Source organism: Zootoca vivipara, chromosome 5 (genome assembly GCF_965207765.1).
Source record: "Zootoca vivipara chromosome 5, rZooViv2.hap1.1, whole genome shotgun sequence".
Taxonomy (NCBI): Eukaryota; Metazoa; Chordata; class Lepidosauria; order Squamata; family Lacertidae; genus Zootoca; species Zootoca vivipara.
The window spans coordinates 31,588,206-31,612,105 of record NC_142588.1 but is presented as its reverse complement, the minus strand read 5'-3'; the positions used below and the strand labels follow the sequence as shown (position 1 = coordinate 31,612,105).

At 42.6% G+C, this 23,900-nt stretch overlaps 1 protein-coding gene across 5 annotated transcripts in view; it reads left to right on the top strand.

The window, feature by feature from the left end:
- PRKG1 (protein kinase cGMP-dependent 1) overlaps positions 1 to 23,900 on the top strand; it is a 581,919-nt gene that overhangs the window by 64,251 nt on the left and 493,768 nt on the right. For 2 of the 5 annotated variants that reach the window (XM_035137530.3, XM_088670274.1), the window contains exon 1: positions 21 to 1,225. The exons of the other annotated variants lie outside the window; for them this stretch is intronic. In XM_035137530.3, the coding sequence (XP_034993421.2) occupies positions 915 to 1,225 (311 nt within the window). In that variant the 5' untranslated portion in view covers positions 21 to 914. Of the gene's footprint in view, positions 1 to 20; positions 1,226 to 23,900 lie in introns of those variants that run through there. 5 annotated transcript variants of the gene reach the window in all.

Sequence of the window (23,900 nt, the reverse complement as noted above, 5' to 3'; positions counted from 1 at the left end):
ATCCAAACGGAACTTCTTCTACCACAGCTGGAGGTTGCTTGGGGGAACGGCTGGAGAAGGTCTGGCCAAGCCCTTACTCCTGTGGATGTTTATAGCCGAAGTGCCTGTCTGCGTGCGTAACTAAGGCTGTCTGCCCGCCCTCCCGATGAAAAGTGTCCAGAGAGGCGGCACATTCCTTTGCAAACGTGGCGTGCCCATTTCAGCGTGAAGTGCCTGCTGGCATGCCACACCGCCCACCCCCTCACCTACCTCGAGCAGGCGGGGCGGCAAGGGGGGTGGGAGTGGGGGGAAGCGAGCCGCTGGCTGTATAGTTGAGCAGAGTAGTAGCCTTCCGAAGAGCGACGGAGGGAAAGTGCCTGTACTACGGCATGCTGCAGACGCCCCTCGCGCGCTCTGTTCCTTCCTTCCCTCCCTCCGTTTCCTTCTCTCTCTCTCTCCCCTCTCTCCCTCTCGCTGCCTTTCTCTCCAGTCTAGCTTGACGCAGGCAAGATAGAAATCACAGTTAACCACCCAGCCGTCGCTGAACTGGTGCCGATGGGGCACCATTTAAGACGATGATGTTTCTTCGAAGCCTCCTCGCGTAGCCTGAATCGCCGCGCCGAGCCAAAAACAGCGCCGGCTCCAAGCCAGCCAGGCTGGAGGAGGCGCGCGTTAAAAGGCTAACAGGAGCTGCGGGCGGAGGTTGCGGCGGCGGCGGCGGCGGCAACAGCAGCAGCAGCAGGTCGATCGGAGGAACGATTGGCAAAGTTGACTTGAAGTGGGACAAGCGGCAGGAGGAGGAGGAGGCGTCGGCTACTACTACTTCTTTGTGGGGCGGGGGGGAAAGTTGCCACGCGCTGAGAGGGGGGCGCAGGCAGGAGCCCCACGGAGGTGGAGGAGGAGGTGGTGGCGGAAGAGGAGGAGGAGGTTGAAGGATGGGGACGCTGCGGGATTTACAATATGCCTTGCAAGAGAAGATCGAGGAGCTGAGGCAACGGGATGCGCTCATCGACGAGCTGGAGCTAGAGCTCGACCAGAAGGACGAGCTGATCCAGAAGCTGCAGAACGAACTGGACAAGTATCGCTCGGTTATCCGGCCCGCCACTCAACAGGCGCACCAGCAAAGCTCCACCACCTTGCATGGCGAGCAGAGGACCAAGAGGCAGGCCATTTCAGCCGAGCCCACCGCTTTTGACATCCAGGACCTCAGCCATGTCACCCTGCCTTTCTACCCCAAGAGCCCACAGTAAGCCAGGGGTTAAGCGTTGTGTCCGTGTGGCGTCCCTGTGATGTGGTCTCGGTCTCTCTCTTTCTCCCCCCCCCCCCGTGTATCTGTCTCTGTCGCCCGCACTGCCCATTCACTCGCCTTGTGGATCCCTGTGCGCCGCCTTCTGCTTCCCATCGCTTTCCTCCTCAGTTTCAGAAATTGCTTCCACCCAATCTGCCTTCCCTCCCTCCTAGCGCTAAAAACTCGTTTATCTTTTGAGCTGCCCACATTCCCAACGCCACATTCCTCTGTGTCCTTTTCAGATATCAAAGTATCCAAATCCCCCTGCAGAAAAAATGAGAGTTCCTAGAGTGTGGAAATGTGAAGGGCGAGGGAGCACAGTTTCTCTCATTTTATCCCCTTCTCCCTTTCTCAAAATTATCACAGCAGTAACCGCATCATCAGACTGTCTCTTCCAGTGTGGTACTGTATGTCGTTTCTGTCTGGGATTTTGATATTGTTGTGGCTTTCTGCCCTGAATTTAACTGGGGACTGCCTGCCATTTGAACTATGTGAACCAAATTCACGGACCTTTTTTTTTTTTAATTGCACCCGTTTCATATTTACAAGGTACAGTATTTATTAAAGAGAGAGGGGTGTTTTTGGTAACATGTTCTCCTATGAACCTAAGTTTTCTTTGGAACCTACTCAGGCAAAAATATTTGGGGTAGTTTCTTTAACCGTTCTGTGTGGCATAAAAAGGTGACCTGGATGCTCTTTATCTGTGACATTTATCTATGACTTAGTAGCTCTCTGCAAAGCTGCTTTTCACTTCTTTGCCTGCAAGGCCATCTATCTGCAAGCTGAGCATTGGTGGTATCAAAAGGTAGAGGTAAGAATGTGAGCTACAACCTTCCCCACTCAGTCACTTTCCTCTTTCTGTTTCCAGTGAGATTACAAAGACTATAAGGGTTTAGACAGCCCCTTCACAGTACAGTCCTATATGTCTACTCAGAAGTAAACCCTTTTGAGTCAAATGGGGCTTACTTCCAGGTCAGTGGACACTGAATTGCCATCTTTAGTGTCCTCTCAAAATCTGAAGAGGCAGCCTTATCTTTCTACACCTCAGAACAAGTTTCCTTTTCTACTGTGGAGAATTCTTCGTTCCTCTGACCCTCAGGTGGTTGTTGTTCTCTCCTCCTGGGTAGTGGAAGGCTTTGGGTCTATTTACTCTTTCATTTCAAACTTTGTCTGCTGTTCCTTACTGGTTTATTGAGGTGGGGGCTGTGAGGCTACAAAGAAAGAGAGGAAACACAATAGACCAGAGCTTATTCTCAAAAGAAAAGTGCTTAAGGGTCAAGCTGGCCCTGACACCCTAAGCTATATGGTGCCTTGTTGCAATTATTTGGTGGTGAAAGAAAGGCAGGGATGCTATGCACACTTTGCATTTATTGGTTACTGCATCCCATGTACAGGGGCAGGGGAGACTCTGTCCTTGTACTCAAAATATGTACTGTGATAGCCCCATTCTCTGCATTCTTCCTAGTGACCCTGAGAAGAGTGTGGATTACTCTTAGACCTTCACCTCTTCTTTCTTTCTTCTTGGCTGTACTGCTGTCTGAAACAGAGGTGCCTTGGATTTATGCTGCCAATGCTGGTCCGCATGAGTTTGCAGCCTGGGCTTTCTCTAGTAGCTACATAATTTAGTGTGTCTCTGGGGCACAGCGACACCAGTGCAGGACTTCCTTCTGATTCCCCTCCATTCGCCAGCATTATGGTACTTCTTCCTCTCATCTCTCTTGCGTCTCTATGGAGAAGTCTGGTCCGCTTCACCGTTCACAGCTCATCAAGTCCACCAAGGCAGTCAAAACTGACAAAGCTTTTTAGAGAGGAGAGCAAGGGGGAAAGGTGTCTGTTTTGCTTTTTCAGACAACCTAAGTTAGAATTTAAGAGGCGTCAAAAGCTAATGTGATGTTTTTGCTTCAAAAGCAGGAAGCTATGGGTTGAAATAGTAGACAGATGTTGTTGTGAGTTCAGTTGTTCCTTTGGACAGTATGATCCTGTACACATTTAGTAAGCATTAGGGGGCACTGAGTTCAATTGGAATTACTCCCAAAATGAGTAAATACAAGGGCTTTATTATTGAGTGAAGAACACCCATCCCATATCTCACCCTTTTCCTCAGGATAAATAAATCCAGGACTACATAATGACAAGTCTGTGGAGTAAATCCCATTTAACTGAGCTGTACTTCTGAGTAAAATTGAAAAATGAGTGTTGGAAACTTACTCACATCCATAAAATATACATTGCTTTTCAGTTTTCTCATGTGGATTCAAATTCTTGTTGGACTTTGGGGTTTTCTGAGTTACATACCGGTAGTTTTTCTTTTCTCAGTTTAAGGAAAACTTTTGATCAACATAAGCTGTAGTACTCAAGGCACATATATTTGTGTAAATCCCTTAACACCAGGTTTTTATTACTGAGTGAAAACATTTTAAGAATACTCCCCCATATCATACTGGTACCTTTTTCACCAGGATAAATAAATTCAGGATTACAGTACATAACAACAACTCTGTATACTTCTATACTCATAATCATCAACACAAGATGAAGGCATGAATTGAAAGACTCAAAGGAACTTATGGTGTGTAACACAAACAATGTGTTAGAACACAGAAAATGTGTTTGATTATCTTGGGATTCCACCTCTGGGTTATTGTTGCCTTCAATCCATATTTGTAAATTTTTAGAACTACCGGTAGTACCTGGTTGGCTACAGCACATGGAGGACATTCAGCTGGCTATCCCTGTTGTACTAGAACGAAACTCTAGCAAATTCACTTGTGTGCTTATGTGACACACACAAACACTTTTTCTGGCTCACACTCTGGAAGCTAAAGATGCCTCCACACAAGCTTAAGATTGAGTCGCATATTCAAGAGTTGGCTCTCAGTTTGTGGCAACATTAATTATGTGTTGGAGCTGACCATTTGGAGAGGCAGTTGTCAAATTGCTCCATCATTGCCACATTTCTGTTCAACCAATGATGTGAGTAATTCCTTTCATCAGCTTTCAAGGCCACTTTAAGCCTATCTGGGTGTACAAATAAGTGGTCAGCTGGAAAGTACACTGAGGTGGCTTACAGGTTTTTTTTTGTCAGATGAATAGCCAGCCCCATGTTAGAAGGCTCAAAGAGGCTGAAAGAAACATTGGATTTAATTTACCAACATGCAAATTAAATCACTGAATTGTAAAGGTTCACGCAGTTAGCAAAAACAAAGAGTTTTCTCACTTCAGCGTTATGTTCCACTGAGAATACAGAATAAGTAAAATTCTGTTAAAACAAATGCCCCAGTTTACATTCAGCTCTGTGGAGACATGAAGTACTCTGTGATTCCAACACCAGGGCATACATGTTTCTACATCACCATCAACAATATACAATATATGCAAAAACGCTCAAAGGATAGGAGTATCAATGGTTTTCTTTGTTTCCCAGCTCCATATTTTTTCTATATGACTTCTGTGAAAACATTCCCTTTGTTCAAATGCCTGAGAATATGTTCCTCTTGGGATTTCCTTGTATCACTGATGCCTGCTGTCCTTCTGTATGTGATAGAAGAAAGTGATCACAGAGGATGTAAGAGGTGATTTAGCTTGTCACTTAATTTAATTCACTTGCTGTCATATCCAGAGCCACAGACAAAGGGGGCACATTAGGCATATCTTGTATGGGGGTGTATAACTTGTGGAGGGGGCAATTATTCAGTTAGGGATTCTCCTCTCCAGTGGGAGTCAAAATGAAAATTGTGCGCCAGGAACATGAGAAACTGCTTTATACCACTGTTTGTCCATTTGGCCTAGTATTACCTTCTCTGACTGGCAATGACTCTCCAGAGTCTCAAGCAGAGGTATTTCTCATTTGCTTCCTGATTATTTTAACTGGATATTGAACTAAGAACCTTCTTTGTGCAAAGCAGGTGAGCCATCATTCTACCAGAATATACTATCGGGGGTCCTAATCATGCCTATTTATCTAATGATTGTTTCTGGCCCTTTTTAAAACAACAATACATGTTCAGGTAAGGACGAATTTGCAAAGTGCATTTCCTTTATGGATGACATATTTGTGGTATCCCATTGGATTTATACATGGCTTCAGAAAAAAAAGAGCAAGCAATAAAATTATAAGAAATGACAAGATGGGAGAGAGGTTGTGACAGTGTGTTCTGAAAAAGGGGGAGGGAAGGTACAATACTCTCATAAAACAAAATCCTATTGGAAAGCTTGTGGGCAGCAAACTGTGGAGTGACAGTCAATAAGATGCTGCTGAGTGAATGGGCATTCAGTGTAGGGAGCTCCTTATTGTCTGACATTCTTTGCAACTAGCAGAAAAATCAGGGAATATCCATTGTGACAAAGATAAGATACGGAGCCTGAACATAGCACACAAGTCCCATTTGGCACTTACTCGGAGGATTGCCCTAGCGTTCCTGATCTTGCTCCTCTCTGTGGTTTTGAAATGTCTTCAAAGGAAAGGAAGAAAAAAAAAAGAATCCTTTCAGAATATTTTTCCTGTGCTTGGCTTCCCTGCTCAGAAAGGACATGGTGAAAGGACAGTTGTAATAAATCTGACTTTGAATCTTTTCAAATAAATTTGAGGGAAATAATCTGTTCTTGATTCTCACTTGCTGCCACAAGTTTTTAATTGAGAAGTTGAAACCTCTGGAGAAGAAACACAGCATCCTTCACATGATTCTTAATTTCCTTTCATGACTGTCCAATCAATCTTCATGTAATACGTTTTGGTAATCATGAAAAAGCATGCATACTTCTTTTTTTAAAAGAAGCAATTCATGGCTTATGTCAAAACACGCTGTATGATTTCATTTATTAGTAGCATCCCAGTTGCTACTTGCATTGGTATTTTGCAAATAGAGTTCATTTTGACAAATTTAGATGCTATATTAAAAATTCCTGTGAGGTAGATAAAATACCTGCAGATGTGAGAAATCTTCTCGAAGATAGACTATATAGCTTAAATGTTGATTTCTGTAAACACAACGTTGCTGTCTACGCTTTCCCTGTTTGATTGAGCTCACTGATGAACTAATGTTCTGTTTAGCCATTTGACATGATCAAATGCATGATCTGCTTGGGTGTTATGCATAACCATCAAGCTTTTCTTTCTGAGAGTTAACATTCAGAACTGTTGCTTCTGTAGAAGGTTTCTCCCTTACTTATGGTCACTTATAAGTAATAGACTAGAAGGAGAGAGAAACCTCATTACTTCAATGTATCATGTTTATGAATAACATTTCCCTCTTAAAATATGATCAATTAACTTGTGAATGAAGGCAGGTTTGCTGCTCACTGCTCTGAATAGCAAGGAATTATATTACACATTAGCTCTCTCATTCATATAAATACTATAAATGAGGGCATTCTTTGCTGTTTGCTGGGATCTGTGATTATTGTTTTCTTGTTAGTTTGCATTCTCTTTTCCTATAGAAAGGTGACTCCTATGCAAAATAACCTGGGTGTAAGTAAATCCCAAGATAAGCAGTAAAAATTGCACATTAAAGGCTACAGTATCTCCCCCCCCCCATTGCTGCCTTGGGTCCTGCACTTGGAGTAATATGGGATATAAAACAAACAAACAAACAAACAAACAAACAAACAGCAGTATTGATCAAAATAAAATACAGGTTTAATTTGCACATTCATAATAATAATAATAATAATAATAATAATAATAATTTATTTATACCCTGCCCATCTGGCCAGGTTCCCCCAGCCACTCTGGGCGGCTTCCAACAAAATATTAAAATACAGAATTCCATTAAACATTAAAAGCTTCCCTAAACAGGGCTTAGTAAGTTTCAAGCTTTGCAACTAAGTTGGATGTTTTGAAACGAGGCCTGTCTTTACTCATCTGTTTCTCTAAAGTGTAAGTCATAAAACAGGAAAACTTTTTTTAAAAAATCTGTTTTAACAAGTTTTTGGATTATAGGCTATCCTCCCTCTCCCTGTCTCATAAAACAATAAAGTATGTAGTTCTACTGCTTATTCAGAAGTAAATTCCGCTTATTTCAGTGGGGATCTATTTCCAAGTACCAGTAAATATATAGTCTACATTACAACACTAGGGATGGGCAGGTCAGTCCTTGCCTGTATCTTCATTCCATCCCATTTCAACATTAAGCTGCAATTTTTTAAAAAAAATCTCCAAGGAGTATGTATTTTATCCAAAAGTTCACATTTTTATATACATTTTTGGACCTTATTTTTTTGAGCCACTAAGCACATGGCAAAATTTGGAGACGTGAAATCTGCAGAGTAACTACACATTCCAATCATTGCATTAGTCTGTTAATTGTAGAATCAGGTTAGTTAATATATAGCAAAGAACAAATTTTTAAAGCATCTCTGCACAGCACACAAGTGCTATCAAGGTCTATTGCACAATGATCCTAGTCCTTTACAACTTTATGTTAGCAGAGTTACCATTGTTTCTCATTGTGGGCGTTTTGCTGAGATTTTTATTGTGAAGCTGGGTTTCACCCTTTGACTAAGGCTGAGCTGCCAAACAGATATGAGGCAAAATGCTTTTGAAAGTATTCATTATGTACCTGCAGACTTCATGAGAAATTTTGGCACAGACTGTGGACTGATTTGTATAAATGGGAGGTGAGGGAGAGGGCTCAAAAGGATTTGCGTAAATTGTATTTGCATTTACTCAAGGGGAATGTAATTCTCTGACAGAGTGGTGAATATAGGCCAGATGCCTAGGATCAGGGCTAGCTCAAGAGCTTTTGCTATTATGTGTGGGGAAGGAGTAGGAACAGGGCAAGAGGATCCATACACAAAATAAAGTGCACCCCAAAATCCATTTCAGTATCATTGAGGAGGCTTCTGAGATCTTGCTGATGGGGCATGATTGAGAAGATGTGAGGGCAAAATAGGAAGTGCAAGTGCCATTTCCTGCTTGTGTGCTGGTATTTCTCCACAATGTCCCCATGGAGAGATGTTCACATGGCCCAAGTTGTTGAAATTTAAAGTGGGGATGGTGCTTTTGCATTCAGGCCCTACAAGCAGGATTCCCATAGGCATATGGTAGGCCACGGTGAGAACAGGATTCTGGAGTAGGTGGATATTTGACCTGATCCAGCAGGGCTCCTCTTATGAGCTTATCTCTTCTCAGAGATGTGTGTGAAAGCTCTATTTGGAATGTTGTGGAGATTCATGGGGAACCAGCTCAGGCAGATGTAGTATGTAAACCAGAGCTTTTTACCCTACTTCCAGAAGTGGGGTTTTTTTTTTATTAATATGTGCCACTTCAATCAACTGCCTGAATGGTTGTGCCAACCCAGTCCTAGCTAAGCTATCTGGATAACTAATGGTTTTTAAATAAAATACTGTAAAATAAAATAAAATAATGGGAAATGTACACTATACAGTACATGGCAGCTTCCTTTTGAAAAGTGGGCTAACATCAAAGGAAAGATCTCTCTCTCTCTCTCTCTCTCTCTCTCTCTCTCTCTCTCTCTCTCTCTCTCTATATATATATATATATATATATATATATATATATATATTACAATATATTCACTTCTGTTGTTCAGACTTCCATTCTGTGTGGTAGTATACTGACCATTTATAACCAGTTATAAGGTATGGACGTGGGTGGTGCTGTAGTCTAAACCACAAAGCCTAGGGCTTGCCAATCAGAAGGTCGGCGGTTCGAATCCCCGCGATGGGGTGAGCTCCCGTTGCTCGGTCCCAGCCCCTCCAACCTAGCAGTTCGAAAGCACCTCAAATTGCAAGTAGATAAATAGGTACCGCTACGGCGGGAAGGTAAACGGCGTTTCTGTGTGCTGCTTTGGTTCGCAAAAAGTGGCTTTGTCATGCTGGCCACATGACCTGGAAGCTGTACGCTGGCTCCCTCGGCCAATAACACGAGATGAGCGCCGCAACCCCAGAGTTGGTCACGACTGGACCTAATGGTCAGGGGTCCCTTTACCTATAAGATAGTTAGTGGGAGGCTTAATTCACTGTGTTGTGTCAGTATTTGCTGCAGCCATTTCTAAATAAGTTACTTTGCCAGTGTCATTTCGTTTAAGGAATTCACTTACAAATGATGCATTTTATAAAATTGTTTCAGCCACCTTTAGAGCAATGTAGGAGAAAGTTGTGGGTTGTTCTGTAACATGGGAGAAACTTTTATTTGGAATAGTTCACTATATGTCTTAGCAAAGTTTTAGAATACAGTTAGTTTTACAACATAAATATAGGATATGTAGGATTGTAATCTTCATTCTCTCTGAAACTGTGAAGTCTATTAGAAGGGAGTGTGTTATGATCATCATTAAGCAATACCCATAATATATTTTGTTGTTGATAGTAATAACTGCTAGAATCATGCTGTTGAAAAGAAAATGCAAACGTTGAGATGATGTGAATAATCTAGCCCTGTTCAGATGCTCATATGTTACCAGACGTCCCCATTTCCCGGGGACAGCCCCCGATTTACAAATCAGGCCCTATACAAAATCCATCTATTTCGTAGGAAGTTGAAAAGTGTCCCCAGATTCATTGAAAAAAATCTGGTAACCTTATCATATGAACATTCAAGGGATTAAAGTGGGGAGGGGGTAGCATGCATGCAAGCCCTGCCCACAGTGCCCTCGCACAGGCAGGGCCCTCTTCAGACCTTTGCATATTTAGCACAAAGGTCTGAAGGCGGCTTCTACATTCGCTTGGCTGAACACATGCAGAAGCCTTCTCAGGGCTGGAAACCCTGATAAGGCAGAGGACAGGTGTAGTAGATGTGTTCTTCATACCTTCATGTAAAACACACACAAAGGTCTGAAGAAAAGTCTGGATGCGTGGGGGAACTGGGGACAAATCTGATGTAGTGCCCTCTCTCTATTTTATGTCCTCATGTGTTCGGACAAACAGCCCAATAAGACTCCTGCTCACGCTCGTTAACCCTTCAGCAAAAATTTCACGGCAGTTTTATATAGCATGACACTGTAATCTTTCATATAACCTCTCTTGCATTAATTACTACTTATTAAAGAACAAAATAATCAGAATTGATCTCTCTCTCTCTCTCTCTTTCTCTCTAAATAAAAAAGAGCCCTGCTCATTGCCATGGAAACCTTTAGGACATTGATAAGATAACCTCTAAATGCTCTAGGGGGTAGGGGAGATTTGTGTCCTAGAAAACTGGCTTTCAAATTGCAGACTGAACGGCCATTAACCAGAGGCCCAGTGTCTGCTGCTCTAGAATATGAATTGTCTTTCTTCCCCTTAGCCTACTGAATAACAGTTTCCAGGTTTGTAAAGCATATTATTTCACCGGAAACTCGCATCATTCGCTAGTGGAGATGGGCAAGAGGAAGCAGCATCTTTCTATTGTTACTGCTGTTTGTCCATAGGGCCTAGGCACATCATATTAATTATTATTATTATTATTATTATTATTATTATTATTATTTTCTCCCTTGTCTGCGTAGCAGTGGAGGGTTCTCCACAGTATCCTAGCAACCACAGGCTAAAATGCTTGGCTGCTGGTCTTTTTGCCATCTCTGTCTCTCTCTCTCCCCCACCCACTTAGTTGCCTTGACTGTGTCAATGAGGTGGCAGGACTGATGCTTTGGGGAACTCGCCTCAATCTGAAGGGAGATCTCTAGTTTACAGAGGCACGTTCTTCAGGTTAAGTAGCATCAGAGCCTGCTACAAAACCTGAACGGTGCTTTCGCTTCTCCGTTTGTTCTTCCTGCTCCTTGTTTTAGAATCCACTGTGATGAAGCCTCAGCTGTATGCTGGGAAACTATTCAGTGTTTGATGGGCAGCACAGGCAGAAGACAGTCTCTTTAGATCTGTCTTGTTTCGCTCACTTACTTCAGGTTTTTACTCTCTAGGACCCAGGTAGCACATGAAGGCTGATGCAGACCCGAATGTTTAATGCAGATTTGCTCCACTGATATGTAAGGAGTAAGGTGAGATTTCAAGGGCTAGAGTAGTATGTGAGTGAAAAAGCTTCAGAGCCTTTTCCCTGCTTGCTGCTCATAAACCTCAGTCCATCCTGCCAGGGATACTTTTCTTCCAGTCCAGGTTAATTTATAGTATCAGAGAAGGAAGTACTACACGGGAAAGCATGGAGTATGTGGGGACGTCACACATTGTTTGATTTGTGATAGTTCACCCAGATGTGAGCTCTTCAGTTCATGTTGCAGTGATCAAGTTATGAAAATCTGTGTGTGAATGGCGGTGATGGATGCAACCTTTAAGTCCAAAATTATGCAACTGCATCAAGCAGGCTCAAGTTCATACACTTCAAACTGCAAACAGGAACACCACCAGCACATTTATAACAACAATGCTCTTCCCAATAATAATACCATCCCTTGTGCCATTCTGTAACCAGTAACTTTCCCTTTGTCCTTATTGGTTTGTCCTCAGTTTCTAGGAAGCTGGTGTTCTCTTTGTGAAGGACTAGGGCATTCACAATAGTGACTAAGTTGCTGTAGACCTCAGCATCCCCTTCTTTCCTGTCTTTCCAGCTGAAGTTTATTTTCACAGATCTTTTGCCCTTTTAAGGCAAATAGCTTGATCAGTGCTGAGTCTCGATTTTAAACAGACTACACTAGCAGTGACAGAGTACCAGGACATTTTTTTTAAAAAGCTCTCTCTTTATTTCCTCTGTCCATCCCCTGCAAACATCTGGCTTTCTGAGAAAAGTCACTGAGCTACGTGCTGCTGCTGAGAGTACTAATCGAGAGGAAAAGCCAGGAGAAGGGGAAGCATGCTTAAAATAAGATTGGGGTGGACAGTAAAATGGGATTTAGCATTCAATTTCTTTCCCCTTTTGGATCTTTCATTACCTTCCAATTCCTCAAGATAATCTCCCAAAAGCACTATTCTTCTGCAACAGAATCCTGCCCCCCCCAAAAGAGAGAGCAAGCCCAAATCCTAACATAGGGGTAGCCAATGTTGCACCCTCTAATCTAGATGTTTTGAATTACAATTCCTGTCATAGGAACCTAGGAAGCTGCCATATACAAAGTCAGGTCCATTGGTATTCTGGCTCAGTATTGTTTATACTGATGGGCAGCAGCTCTCCAGAGTATCAGACAGGACATCTTTCCCAAACTGAACCGAAGATGCCAGGGATTGAACCTGGAATCTTTTGAATGCAAAGCAGATGATCTACCACTGTCTACAGCCCTCCCCCTGGTTGGGCACCATGTTAGCAACCCCTGACATACCATGAGACTAGTATTTGGAAAGATGTATATGAACATTTTATTTCAGACTTGGTTATACATCTGGCCAGCATCAAATCCCAAGACGTAAAACCTGGATCCTGACATCTTCTAGCAGTCACAACAGATCAGCATAAATTGATCCATGTGCAAACATTGCAGCTGATACCTGTCTCCTGTCAAAGGTTGTGCTTTAATTCTGTAGTCTGAATTCAATGTGGAGACTACCTTTGTTATTTTTATCAGTACATTTCCATGATATTGATTGGTGACTGATAGGTCTGAATGCAAACTGTATCCACCCATCTATGTAGAAATTTTTCTAGCTTTGGGAGTCTTATGTGCAAAGGTGAAAAGTGGTCCCTTCATTATATGAAAGACAATGCACATATTTTCTGTATGTTTTAACAAAAGCATTTTACTAGCAACTGTATTTCATTTTACATGTTTGTCTAATGAATTGAAATGCTTCCCCTATATCCATTCTCTAATAATATGCCAGTTCATAGTGCTTGTATTTTCTCTTCCTCAAACACCAATGGAACTCTCTGCCTGCCTCTGCTGCTATAAAAGTGTGTGTGTGTGTGTTTTAAATGATGACTAATTGTCTTTCTGCATAATGAGAAATGGATATTTTGGGAACTTGGATGCAACACACCAACAATAGCTCCTCATCCACCTCCACCCCATCACCACTATCTATCATGCTCTCCATTATATACAAACAGGATTGTACAATTCGTGACCTACCAAGCTGAACCAGCCCACCAGAAGGTTGGCCAAATGTGGGGGGGGGGGGGGAGAAGACATGACATAACTTATGCACCTTTTATAGTTAAGCAGAGTTGAGAATTTCAGCAGATGTAGCTTGTCATTCTACCTACTCCCCAGTCATGATTATAACGTGACAGCTTCCCCTGTATTTGCAGTTCCAGTAAGCCAGCTACACAGGGCAATTATACATACGGGCTGCATTTGCTTAATGGGCCATATGTCCCTCAAGCATGCACACACTTCTTAAACCAACTTTGCTGGTGTTCTGAATGTTTGTGAGCTAAATTTGTCAGGTTGGGGTGCCATTTGCTAAAGATAAATGGTCACACACAATTCTCCAAATAATCTGGAGAACAAAGAAGTTGCTGAGGACTCACAAGCTCACTCCTCCCCATGCTATCTCAGAATTAATTGGTTATTCAATCTTATGCATGCTTATTCAGGAGTAAGTCCCATTGAGATCAGTGGTTCTTATCCCAACCTAACTGGATTGTGTTGTTACTGTTAACACAGACCATAAAGGTAAAGGGACCCCTGACCGTTGGGTCCAGTCATGAACAACTCTGGGGTTGCGATGCTCATCTAGCTTTACTGGCCAAGGGAACCGGCGTACAGCTTCTGGGTCATGTGGCCAGCATGACTAAGCCGCTTCTGGTAAACCAGAGCAGCACACAGAAATGCCATTTACCTTCCCGCTGGAGGAATACCTATTTATCTACTTGCACTTCGTGCTTTCGAACTGCTAGGTTGGCAGGAGCAGAGACCGAACAATGGGAGCTCACCCCGTCATGGGGATTCGAACTGCCGACCTTCTGATCGGCAAGCCCTAGGGTCTGTGGTTTAACCCACAGTGCCACACAGACCATAGTTTCTCATATAACATCAGCTGGAAAATTACAGTCTGTACTTGCCCTCCAAAGAAAATATTGAACATGTATTTTAATTATGGGATTTCAACTAGGTAGATTATTACATTTTAATGCAGCTGTTCCCTAACCTGCTATCTCAGGACACGACCACCTTCTAGACTACCAAAGCATCTGTCTAGAAGGTTGTATTTTTTCTCTGCCTTTCTGTACCAATAAACTCTCTGGTAAGTTGCTACATGTTACTAATTGTTCCTGATAAGGCCCATTTCAGTATGTAATTTAATCATTATACCTTGGGCTAAGATTGTCAATATGGAATGCTTTATATGCAGGGTGAATGTTTAATAGAATTGCAAATAACTTTTAATGATAATAAGCTTCATCTAATCAGTGTCAATGACTAGGTATTATTTTCATTCCTGGTTTTAAAATATGAAAATGCATTCAGGAGATATAGAGCATACAAAAGACATTAAGTGTAATAAGAATTACTAGAGATACTGGGGCATTCATTACAGAGAGAAAATAATAAAAAATAAATACTTCCATTATGAATACATTATTATATCATAAATCTGCCTATTACACTTAAATACTGTGAATAACACTCCAACAGACACTGCTGTTCAACAGTCATTATTCACTTCATTGCAATTTCTCCAAGGAATTATAACCCCTGGGAGATGGATGTTGTTTGCAGAATAATACCTGCGCTGGTGGGCTGCATTTTATAAATGCAGTTGTATATTGAGAGAAAGAAAAGTAGTACATTAATAATTATTATTTATGTGCATATCTAGGTGAATTTCAAGTGTGTGGAATTCACCCTTGAAACAGAGAGTTGAGGAAGACCATCTATAGTTCATGAACTAGGACAAGAGTTTCTACAACTTTTAATGTTTGGATTACATACATCAAATGTTTTTGCTTCTCTTTTTAACGAACTGTGGTTAGTTAGTATGCTTAGTGTCAACCATGGATTAGGGACCAAACTGTTTATAATCCTGGTTTCTCCTAACTACGGTTCTTGGCTCAGGCAAAACAAATAACCGCTGTTGGTTTAAAATGGAAATGAAAGCTTTTAGTCTCTTCATGCCTACATGTGAGCCTGTGGCTCACTCAGGCATACAGTAGTGGTAAACTGGTTTAGCATTCTGTCCAGTTGCAGCCATCCAGCCATCCATCTTTTCCTAAAGGCTGTATCTTGCATGTTTCTGAAGAAGACATCAATAGCTATACATCTCCTTTTTAGAAGTCATTACTAAAGTGGTTAATGACTGAATTGTAAGGTTACCAGACATTTGAACATAGACAAATGCCATTTGTTTTTACTACATTGTTTAATCTTTTTTGTTGTTGCCAGGAATATATTTACTGTATTATTATTGTAAAGAGCATGGTACATTATGAGGACATGCAGTCTAGGAATGGTGCTTAGACATTCTGGCACCTGAAGCAAAAAATTGAAATAACCTCTGTTAGGACTGGAGTAACTGGAGTAATCACCACTGGAGTAATCACCACTGATATATATCTCCTGGATGTAATAAAAGAAGAAGGTGATGTTTAAACTAAGGGTTCTTCGAGACTGAATCTCACCTGAAAATAGGGACATTCATGCACCAGCAGATTCAGGTTGTGCAATTAAAATTCATTTAGTGAACAACAAACTCATCCTCCCTGCACCCTGAAAATTAGACTATTTGCAGTGGAAAGTGTGGGATAACATTTGGATGATGCAACATCCTGTAATCCTGCCAGAAACAAATCAGAATAAATAGCCAATGACATTTAGCCTCCCTGCAAACTTGATGCCCCAAAATCAGGGTGAATTCTCAATAAAAGATTTGTCAGGAAAGGACCTATGCCCGGCAGGACAGCTTCCAACCCTGAAACTGCTAAGGTGGGAAACTGTGATTCTGAGAAGCTAAGATACAAGACGACTTCTCAAGGACCAGGGAAGACTCACAGCCAGCTGCCAGATAACATTATTTACCTATAAAGCTGCTCTTTATTTATTTATTTTTGGAAGGGATTCTTTCTCTTGCTCTCCTATCTCAGAAGCAGCTGTTTTTTTTCAGTGGTGACTACAGCAGGGAAGTTTCTGTCTCTTCTTGTTTTTGTTTCCAGCATGCCACACTCCAGCCTGAATTGATAGTTTATGAAAGCTTGAACCAAGCAAGCTTGATAAAGATGCAGCACTTTGGTCAGGGCAACCTTGTTGCTTCAAACCTCTTCAGTCAGCAAGGATAAGCTTGTATTTGGTAGGAACATACCGGTGCTGCTCTGCTCCAGGTGTGTGGGAGAAAGGCTGGATTGTTATAACTCCTCAGTGGTTGCTGACTGCACTCTTGCCACCCTGGCAAAGAGGTGCTTTTAGGAGGCCATTACTCAGTAGTAGAACATCTTTTGTGTGCTAAAGGTCTCAGATTCAGCCAGGTAGAGCTGAAAGAGACCCATCAGAAATCCTGGAGAGCCACTGCCAATCGTAGGCAGTACTGAATAATATGGACGAATGGGCTGTCTCACCATAAGGCAACTTCCTATGTTGTTGAAATCTTATTTTATTAATATCTTCTTGTTCTGTTTCTACATGTGCTTCACTCTAGCTTTCTCAGCCTTCTTTCCTATCTTCAAATGAACAAGCTTTTTCAGTGTTAAAAAAAAGTTGCTGTTAAGTCTAACTCAACATGTGAACTTTATTTTTTGAGAAAAGGGTGTGTTTCCAAAGCTCAGGTCAGTGAAAAACCAGTTTCTGTAAACAATACTCTGTTTATTTGGAAAATAAGGTTCCTACCACAAATATGTTAGTGCAAAAATGGTTAAGTACGTAAGATGTGGCCTTAAAAAAGAGAACATGAATGGATCAGTCTTTTATCCTAGCCTGGAATGAACTCTCTCATTGCAGTTTGTATTACAGAAAACTATTTTTAGACCGTGTGCTTCAAACTGATCTTTAACAAATACTACACTTTATAAGGGCCCTTTTATTATTTCTTCACTATGGGAAAAGAACTATGCTTTTTAAAAATGCTTTCTTTTCTGATGAGCAACAGCTGCATGCATTTTGAAAACTGTACAACATGTCCCTGTGGAAATCACAAACTTTGCTGGGAGTACATATTTTATGTCAAACAGAATAAAGAGTCGAGAGTGTACACATTCTACATTGGATCCCTCTCCAGCTCTCTTCCAGAGGTCACTGCTATTAGTCATAGGGGAAACAGCAATTGGATGACTTATTTAAAAATGCATATCCATTTGTGGGTATTGGTGGACAGGACTAGAGTAGCAATTCCAGCCCTACTGTTAGGCAGAGTGAGGTGGTTGCCTCAGACTGGCAGTTAGTTTCCTCTGAGCATCATAAACTAGCCTGCCCTACACCCCCTAAGCTAGCCTGCTGCCCTCAGGGGCAGTGTGGGGTGCAATTCAGCTGCTAGTGTTGAAGCACAATTAGAGGACCTGGCTATTCAGCTTCTGCATATGAAATTGGGAGAGGAGCAACCATCTTGTCCTTTGCCTCAGGCAGCAAAATGTCTTGGACCAATCCAAAGGAGTGTATTCTATACAAAGTGAGTAATCTGACAAAAAGAGAAATCGATCTGTTTTATCTCTTACAAAGTTTTTATTCTACTGGGAACATCAGATTGAGAAATTGGCTGGAATTTCAGGGATGGGGTGCTGACGGTGGCAATGCATGAGAAGCAATAATTCTGCAGTGGGCAAGCAACAAAACCAGTCTCCACGGAGCTTGGAGTGAGGCAGTTGTGGTTATAAGTACTTGTCACCAAGGTGGAGTTCAAGCCTTACTTGACAAAGTATTTTATAGCCCTTCCAGATTGGGGACTCCAGTGGACTGCTTGGATGGATATTATGTGCTCTAGCTCAAAAGGTTCCCAATTGTAGTAGCCTTCATAGTTGTAAGAAAAGAAACATATCCAGACATTTTATATAGTTTTCTAGTGAAGTGGCTCAAAACATTCCTGTGTAAAACAACAACATCAACATATTAAATAATGGACAATATATATGTGACTTTCTTGTATTTTTTCCCATGGAGGTGCTGTCCCCTCTCTAATGTTTGAAGCAGCTCCCAGGAAAGTCACAAAGATCTAACTCCAACTAACCCTGTTTATTTGGAAGTACATCCTAGTGATTTGAATGAATTCCAAGTAAGAGCCACAAGTGTTGCCCGGGATCCAGAGAGCTACTTTAAGTAAGAACCATTCAAGGAGTAGCACAGCCTTTGCCAAACCTCCAGCTGTCCAAAACAGCTGGAGCCAGGTTGGGGAAGGCTATGCTAATTTTAATTAAAACCTACCCAATTAATATTCATCAAACCATTACACTAATTGAAACACAACTAGCCTTTGAAATTTGCACTCTGAATTCTGTGATATGGTTCTCCAATACACATATATTAGGGAAGCACGTGCATAAAATTGTATGTATTAGTGTAAATAACATCATATTGCATTTCATTAGGGAAGATCGCTTGACAAAATTTGTATAGTAGTCAAAGCTTCATACGAAACACAATCATTAGGAAAAATTCATACTAAAATGTTACTGAATTTTCATGAGGATTTTAAAATTGTCAATTGCTGCAGAAATGTGTAAAATGAGGAGAACTGCATTTAATATTGTTTCTCATTTTTTCCAAAGATAACAGGTGTCTCCATCCCTAACAAAAACATAAAGCCAAAGCTCCTTTTGAGTGCATGCTCAAAAGGAGCTTTGGCTTTATGTTTTTGGAGTGGTGGAATAACTTTCCAGACTCATCTCAATTTTAAAAAGGGGGCTTAAGAAGCCCACTGAGAGCAGATACCCCCAAACCCTCTTGGGTATGTAGCATTAATTAGAACAAGTGCTGTTCGGAAAAATTCTCCCACATCCCCCCCCCAATTCTTCATTAATTAATGAGGAAATACCTTACTTTTGAAGGGGCCAACGGGCATTTCTAAATAGCCCTTTCATTCTCTGTAGATTTCCGGGGGCTTTTTTTCAAATAAAAAACAACTGTGATGTCTTTGGCTGAGCTTGCTAGTAACTGCAGGAATGTTGGGAGGGGGGCTTCCTATTGTGTAACAGCAGTTCATATTTTTTTAAGTAACATATTTTTACTTTTGAAAAAAAAATCATTGCAGGTCTCCCCCCTCCCCCGTAAATAAAAGGAATGGCTTGCCTTAAAAAACTAAATCAGTGAGTGTACCAACCTCAAGTATTCAGTAACAGGGTTCTCAAGTTTTCCATCAATTAAAGCTCAGGGGAAGGCAGCATGAAGCAATTTGTCCCATGGGTCTTTTTTGGTCCAGTGTGGGAAGTTAAAGAGGCTGCAGAGCACTGGAGAAGTGCTTAATGGGAGGGGGGGATACACAACTCTCATCCACTTCACAGTTATAAGGTATGTTCAACATCACACCAACCAGATTCCTAAATAAAGTACCCTGAGAATGAGGCAGAAAAAATGAAAACCACTTTCACAGGGAGAAAGGGTTTTAGAAACCAGAAACCATATTTTCTACAGTCTATATAAAGAACTGTTCTACACATTCAATGAAATTAACATCCTACCTGATGTGCTAGCTTTCTCAATACAGGTAAAGTGGTGTTTTTTGTTTTTAAAGTGGGAGTCAGATATATGTGGTCTGAACTAGTTTAATCCAGAGTTACTACCATATTCAGGGCTTGCCCATGACATTTAGCTGCTTGAAGCAAAGTACAAGATGGCACTCTCTATTCCATGCACAGAAGTTCACTGAACTGGAGAATCTTACTTCAGCAATGGCTTAGTGTCTTCCAGTGTTTTGATCTTTGACAGAGGGGGTTGGCTGGGGGGCTCAGGAGGAATGACTATGGGGTCTGGGGCTGCTATTGCCCCTCTAGCATCTGTCACTCCAGCACCTGCCACCTGAAGTGACTGCCTCACTCTGTCTAATGACAGAGCTAACAACGACCACATCCTGCAAAATGTGTAGAACAGTACTTCCATGATATCACTGAAATGCTTTTTGTAGACGTGTATAAAGGTCTGCAAATGCACGGTACTCTTCCAATATTATGCTACAAAACAAACAATATATCTAAAAATTGTAGCCAAACAGTTTTTGACACTCTTTCAGAAACAGGCCTGAGAAATGCAAGTCATAGCTTTCCAAGTTCTGAAGTGAGGCTGAAGGCACAAACGGTTGCAATATTAAATGTCTACCATACCACATTTTAAAACATTTTCATGTTGCACTGTGAGAAATGGTATATTGCGCCAACAGTTGTAATTGATGCATGAGGCCTTAATCTTGGTGCTCAGCTTGACTCTTCTTAAAATAAAGTTATGGCACCCAGGCATAGTTCAAGTTATAGTACCCAGGCATAGTTCATCAGGCCCACCTGGGGATGAAGCCTAATGCACCCTGAGCATAGCCCAACAGAAAATAAAGATGGAGCCTAACATACCCAGGGCATGGGGACCACAGAAACCACTCTGTTCATTTAAGGCAGGGTTTCCAAACTTGGGCATCTCTCTGTTTATGGACTACAACTCCCTTCATCCCTAGCTAGCAGGACCAGTGGTCATGGATGATGAGAATTGTAGTCCAAAACAGCTGGAGACCCTAGTTTGCGAAACCCTGATCTAAGATGTACAACTACTTATATGCACTTCTAAGTCACCTATGTAGGAATTTAATTTTAGGAGGATTTTTAATTAGTTAATTAAAAGTTTGACCTGGAAGCTCCTTCTAAACTTCCTTATCACTTTCACCGGGTCTGTAGAGCTTTTGGTCACCCACTGGACTTATGGTGTCAAGAGAAGAGATTGAAGTTATGGTTTAATTTCACTTACGGTTTAACCTTTATCCTATGGTTTAACCTTAAGAGAATAAAGACACACAAGATATAAAGAATAAACAAAAGAGACATTTCTTACATTCCAAGATAGCAGGGATATGGATGCTGATCTGTCAGCCTAGACTGCTGATCTGACATAGTCCATAAGTGTAGAGGTGAAGTCCGTGTAAGGTGATGTGCCTCAAATGCAGTATTTCTAAATACCTCCTTTTCTACACATGTGAATTTGGCCTCCGTCCCAGAAGTCAGACACATGGAGTGGTAGTCAGTAAAGTTTTACTCAGAGTGTTGTTGTTGTTGTTAGTCGTTTAGTCATGTCTGACTCTTCATGACCCCATGGACCATAGCACGCCAGGCACTCCTGTCTTCCACTGCCTCCCGCAGTTTGGTCAAACTCATGTTAGTAGCTTCGAGAACACTGTTCAACCATCTCGTCCTAAATGGACCTAAATTACTCATGTTCGCTAATTTCAGTGGGCCTACTCTGAGTAAAACTTAGTTGAATACCACCTATGTACTGTCTATGAGTGTGCCAGGAAGTCCATAGGTGTTTACTTCCCATCATGTGCCTCTGACCTTTTCATTTAATCTGCTTGCTTTCTATTTTTGCTTCAGCCTAACTGCAAGACTAAACACATCTATTTTTCCTGTTCTGCTGCAGACAGCTTTTTACAGTATGTGTGAAAAAGAACACATGACCTCTTTCACCTGCCACTGAGCAATACACCCACAAATCACATCAGGCTAAAACAGGTGACCCTAATACTGCCCAAACTACATCTGCATCACATGCAAAAAGCAAGAACTGTAAACATTCGTGTGGAATAAATAACTCAACCTGGGGAACTCAGCTGCATACTACCTGTATGATACACACATATGCAGCATACTGTTAAGCATGGGCGTACCCAGGATCAAAACTAGGGGGGGCAAGGGGAGGGGCCAAGGCACGGAAGGGGAGGGGCCACAAAGTGGGCGGGAACAGCGAACTCGCGCTCCGCTGGGCTGTGCCCCTCCCTAGAAGCAGGGCTGGTGGGCGGAGGCGGAGCCCAGCCCAGCGGAGCGTGAGTTCAGCGTTCCCGCCCGCCGCGCCACGCTCTCTGGTTCCCCGCCGCGCTTGGCCTTGCCAGAGGGCGCGACGGGGAGCTGGAGGGAGGGCGCAGCGCGGCGGGCGGGAACGGCGAACTCGCGCTCCGCCGGGCTGTGCCCCTCCCTAGCAGCAGGGCTGGTGGGCGGAGGCGGAGCCCAGCCCAGCGGAGCGCGAGTTCGGCGTTCCTGCCCACCGCGCCGCGCTCCCTGGTTCCCCGCCGCGCTTGGCCTTGCCTGAGGGCGCGCCGGGGAGCTGGAGGGAGGGTGCGGCGCGGTGCGGCGGGAATGGCGAACTCGCGCTCCGCCGGGCTGTGCTCCGCCTCTGCCCACCAGCCCTGCTTCTAGAGTAGGGCAGCTGCCCTAACTTGCCGCATGGTGGGTACGCCCTTGCTGTTAAGAACTTAGCATTTAGAGAACATTCTAAAAATTATGTTCCCATTCTGCTAACGGTGAGGGTCACCAGTGAATCCATGGCAGGGAACTCAAATCACATGCAGAGTGAATCATTCAGGAAACTGTCAAGCCATAGGCCAAGGAAGTCACATGCATTATGTGATCATAGAATCAAGCACATAGAAAACACAAATGGTTGTATTCACCACGGCATGAGGAGTTCCGCTTTTATAATGCAACTTCTGTTTCTGCCATTTCATGCCCCCCCAATCTGTTCCTGAGGGTCCCCCAATCCTTTGGAGTTGATTTTGAGGGCACCGGGGGCCAGAGAAGAAGCCTGTTGCAGCAGTAATAGAGAGCATGTGGGGCTTTGCTGCTCACATGACTTCCTTCTAACTGAGTGGCTGCTCCATACCTTGATGGAGAGAGGAAGGGGCGAGATGCTGGCGAGGTGCAAATGTGCTGACAGGAGACCAAGTTGGCTTTGGCAGCCTTGCCCCTCCTGGTATTCAGCCATGGCTCAACCAGAAAGAGATCAAGTAGCAGCACAGCTCTACCACACCATCAGCTATTGGTCAGCAGAGCTGCCGTGTTAGTCCAAACATTTCTCAGGGGTTTGCGTGATCCAGATTCATTATAGACTGAGAACCTAAGAGGGATCAGGAACTTGTGTCCCTCTATGTGTTGCTGTGACTCCAATTCCTGTCATCCCTGTCCATCAGTTGTGATGGTTGGGGCTGATGGAGTTGGAGTCCAGCAACATCTGAAGGGCCACATGTTTCCCACTCTGGTCTAAGATCAGACCTATGAAGTTTGCTCTGTTTCCCTCCTGTCCTGCCCCTTGTGTTCACACAGACCCAGGCTTTCCCCTCTCTTGTATAGGAACTGGGTATCCGAAGCCCGCCTGGGACATTTTCTTCTTGTGCAGTTGGCATCCTTATCATGTAGCAAGTTATGAAGAAAGCCTCATGTTAGCACCTGACCTTTCTGCTAATGATAAAACTATAAATGTTTGTTTTGCTGTATAAAAATAGTAGCAAACTAAGATGTCTTGCCATTTGTACAACTAAAACAGTCTGAAAGGGAGGGATCCTCTAATAAGCTGTCACTGTTCTGTTAGCTCCTATTAGCACACATAGACTAATCCTGCTGGGAAACTGATAGAATTTTAAATGAATTGGCTGTCATCTTTGTTAACAAATACAATTTATGTGCTTGTGTGTGGGAATTCTGTTAATTCTCCATTGAGTGGCGTTCAGGAACATCAGTAAGATTCTGCTACCTTGGAAGCAAGAGACTTGGGTTCCTAATATTTTTACACTTGTCCACGGTTGGAGGTAGCAGGTTTCCCATAGGTATTTGGATGGCCTCTGTGAGAATAGGCTGCTAGATTAGATGGGCAATTGGCCCTTTTTACGTTCTAAAGAACTGATTGTATACACATAATTTATGAGATACTGCATG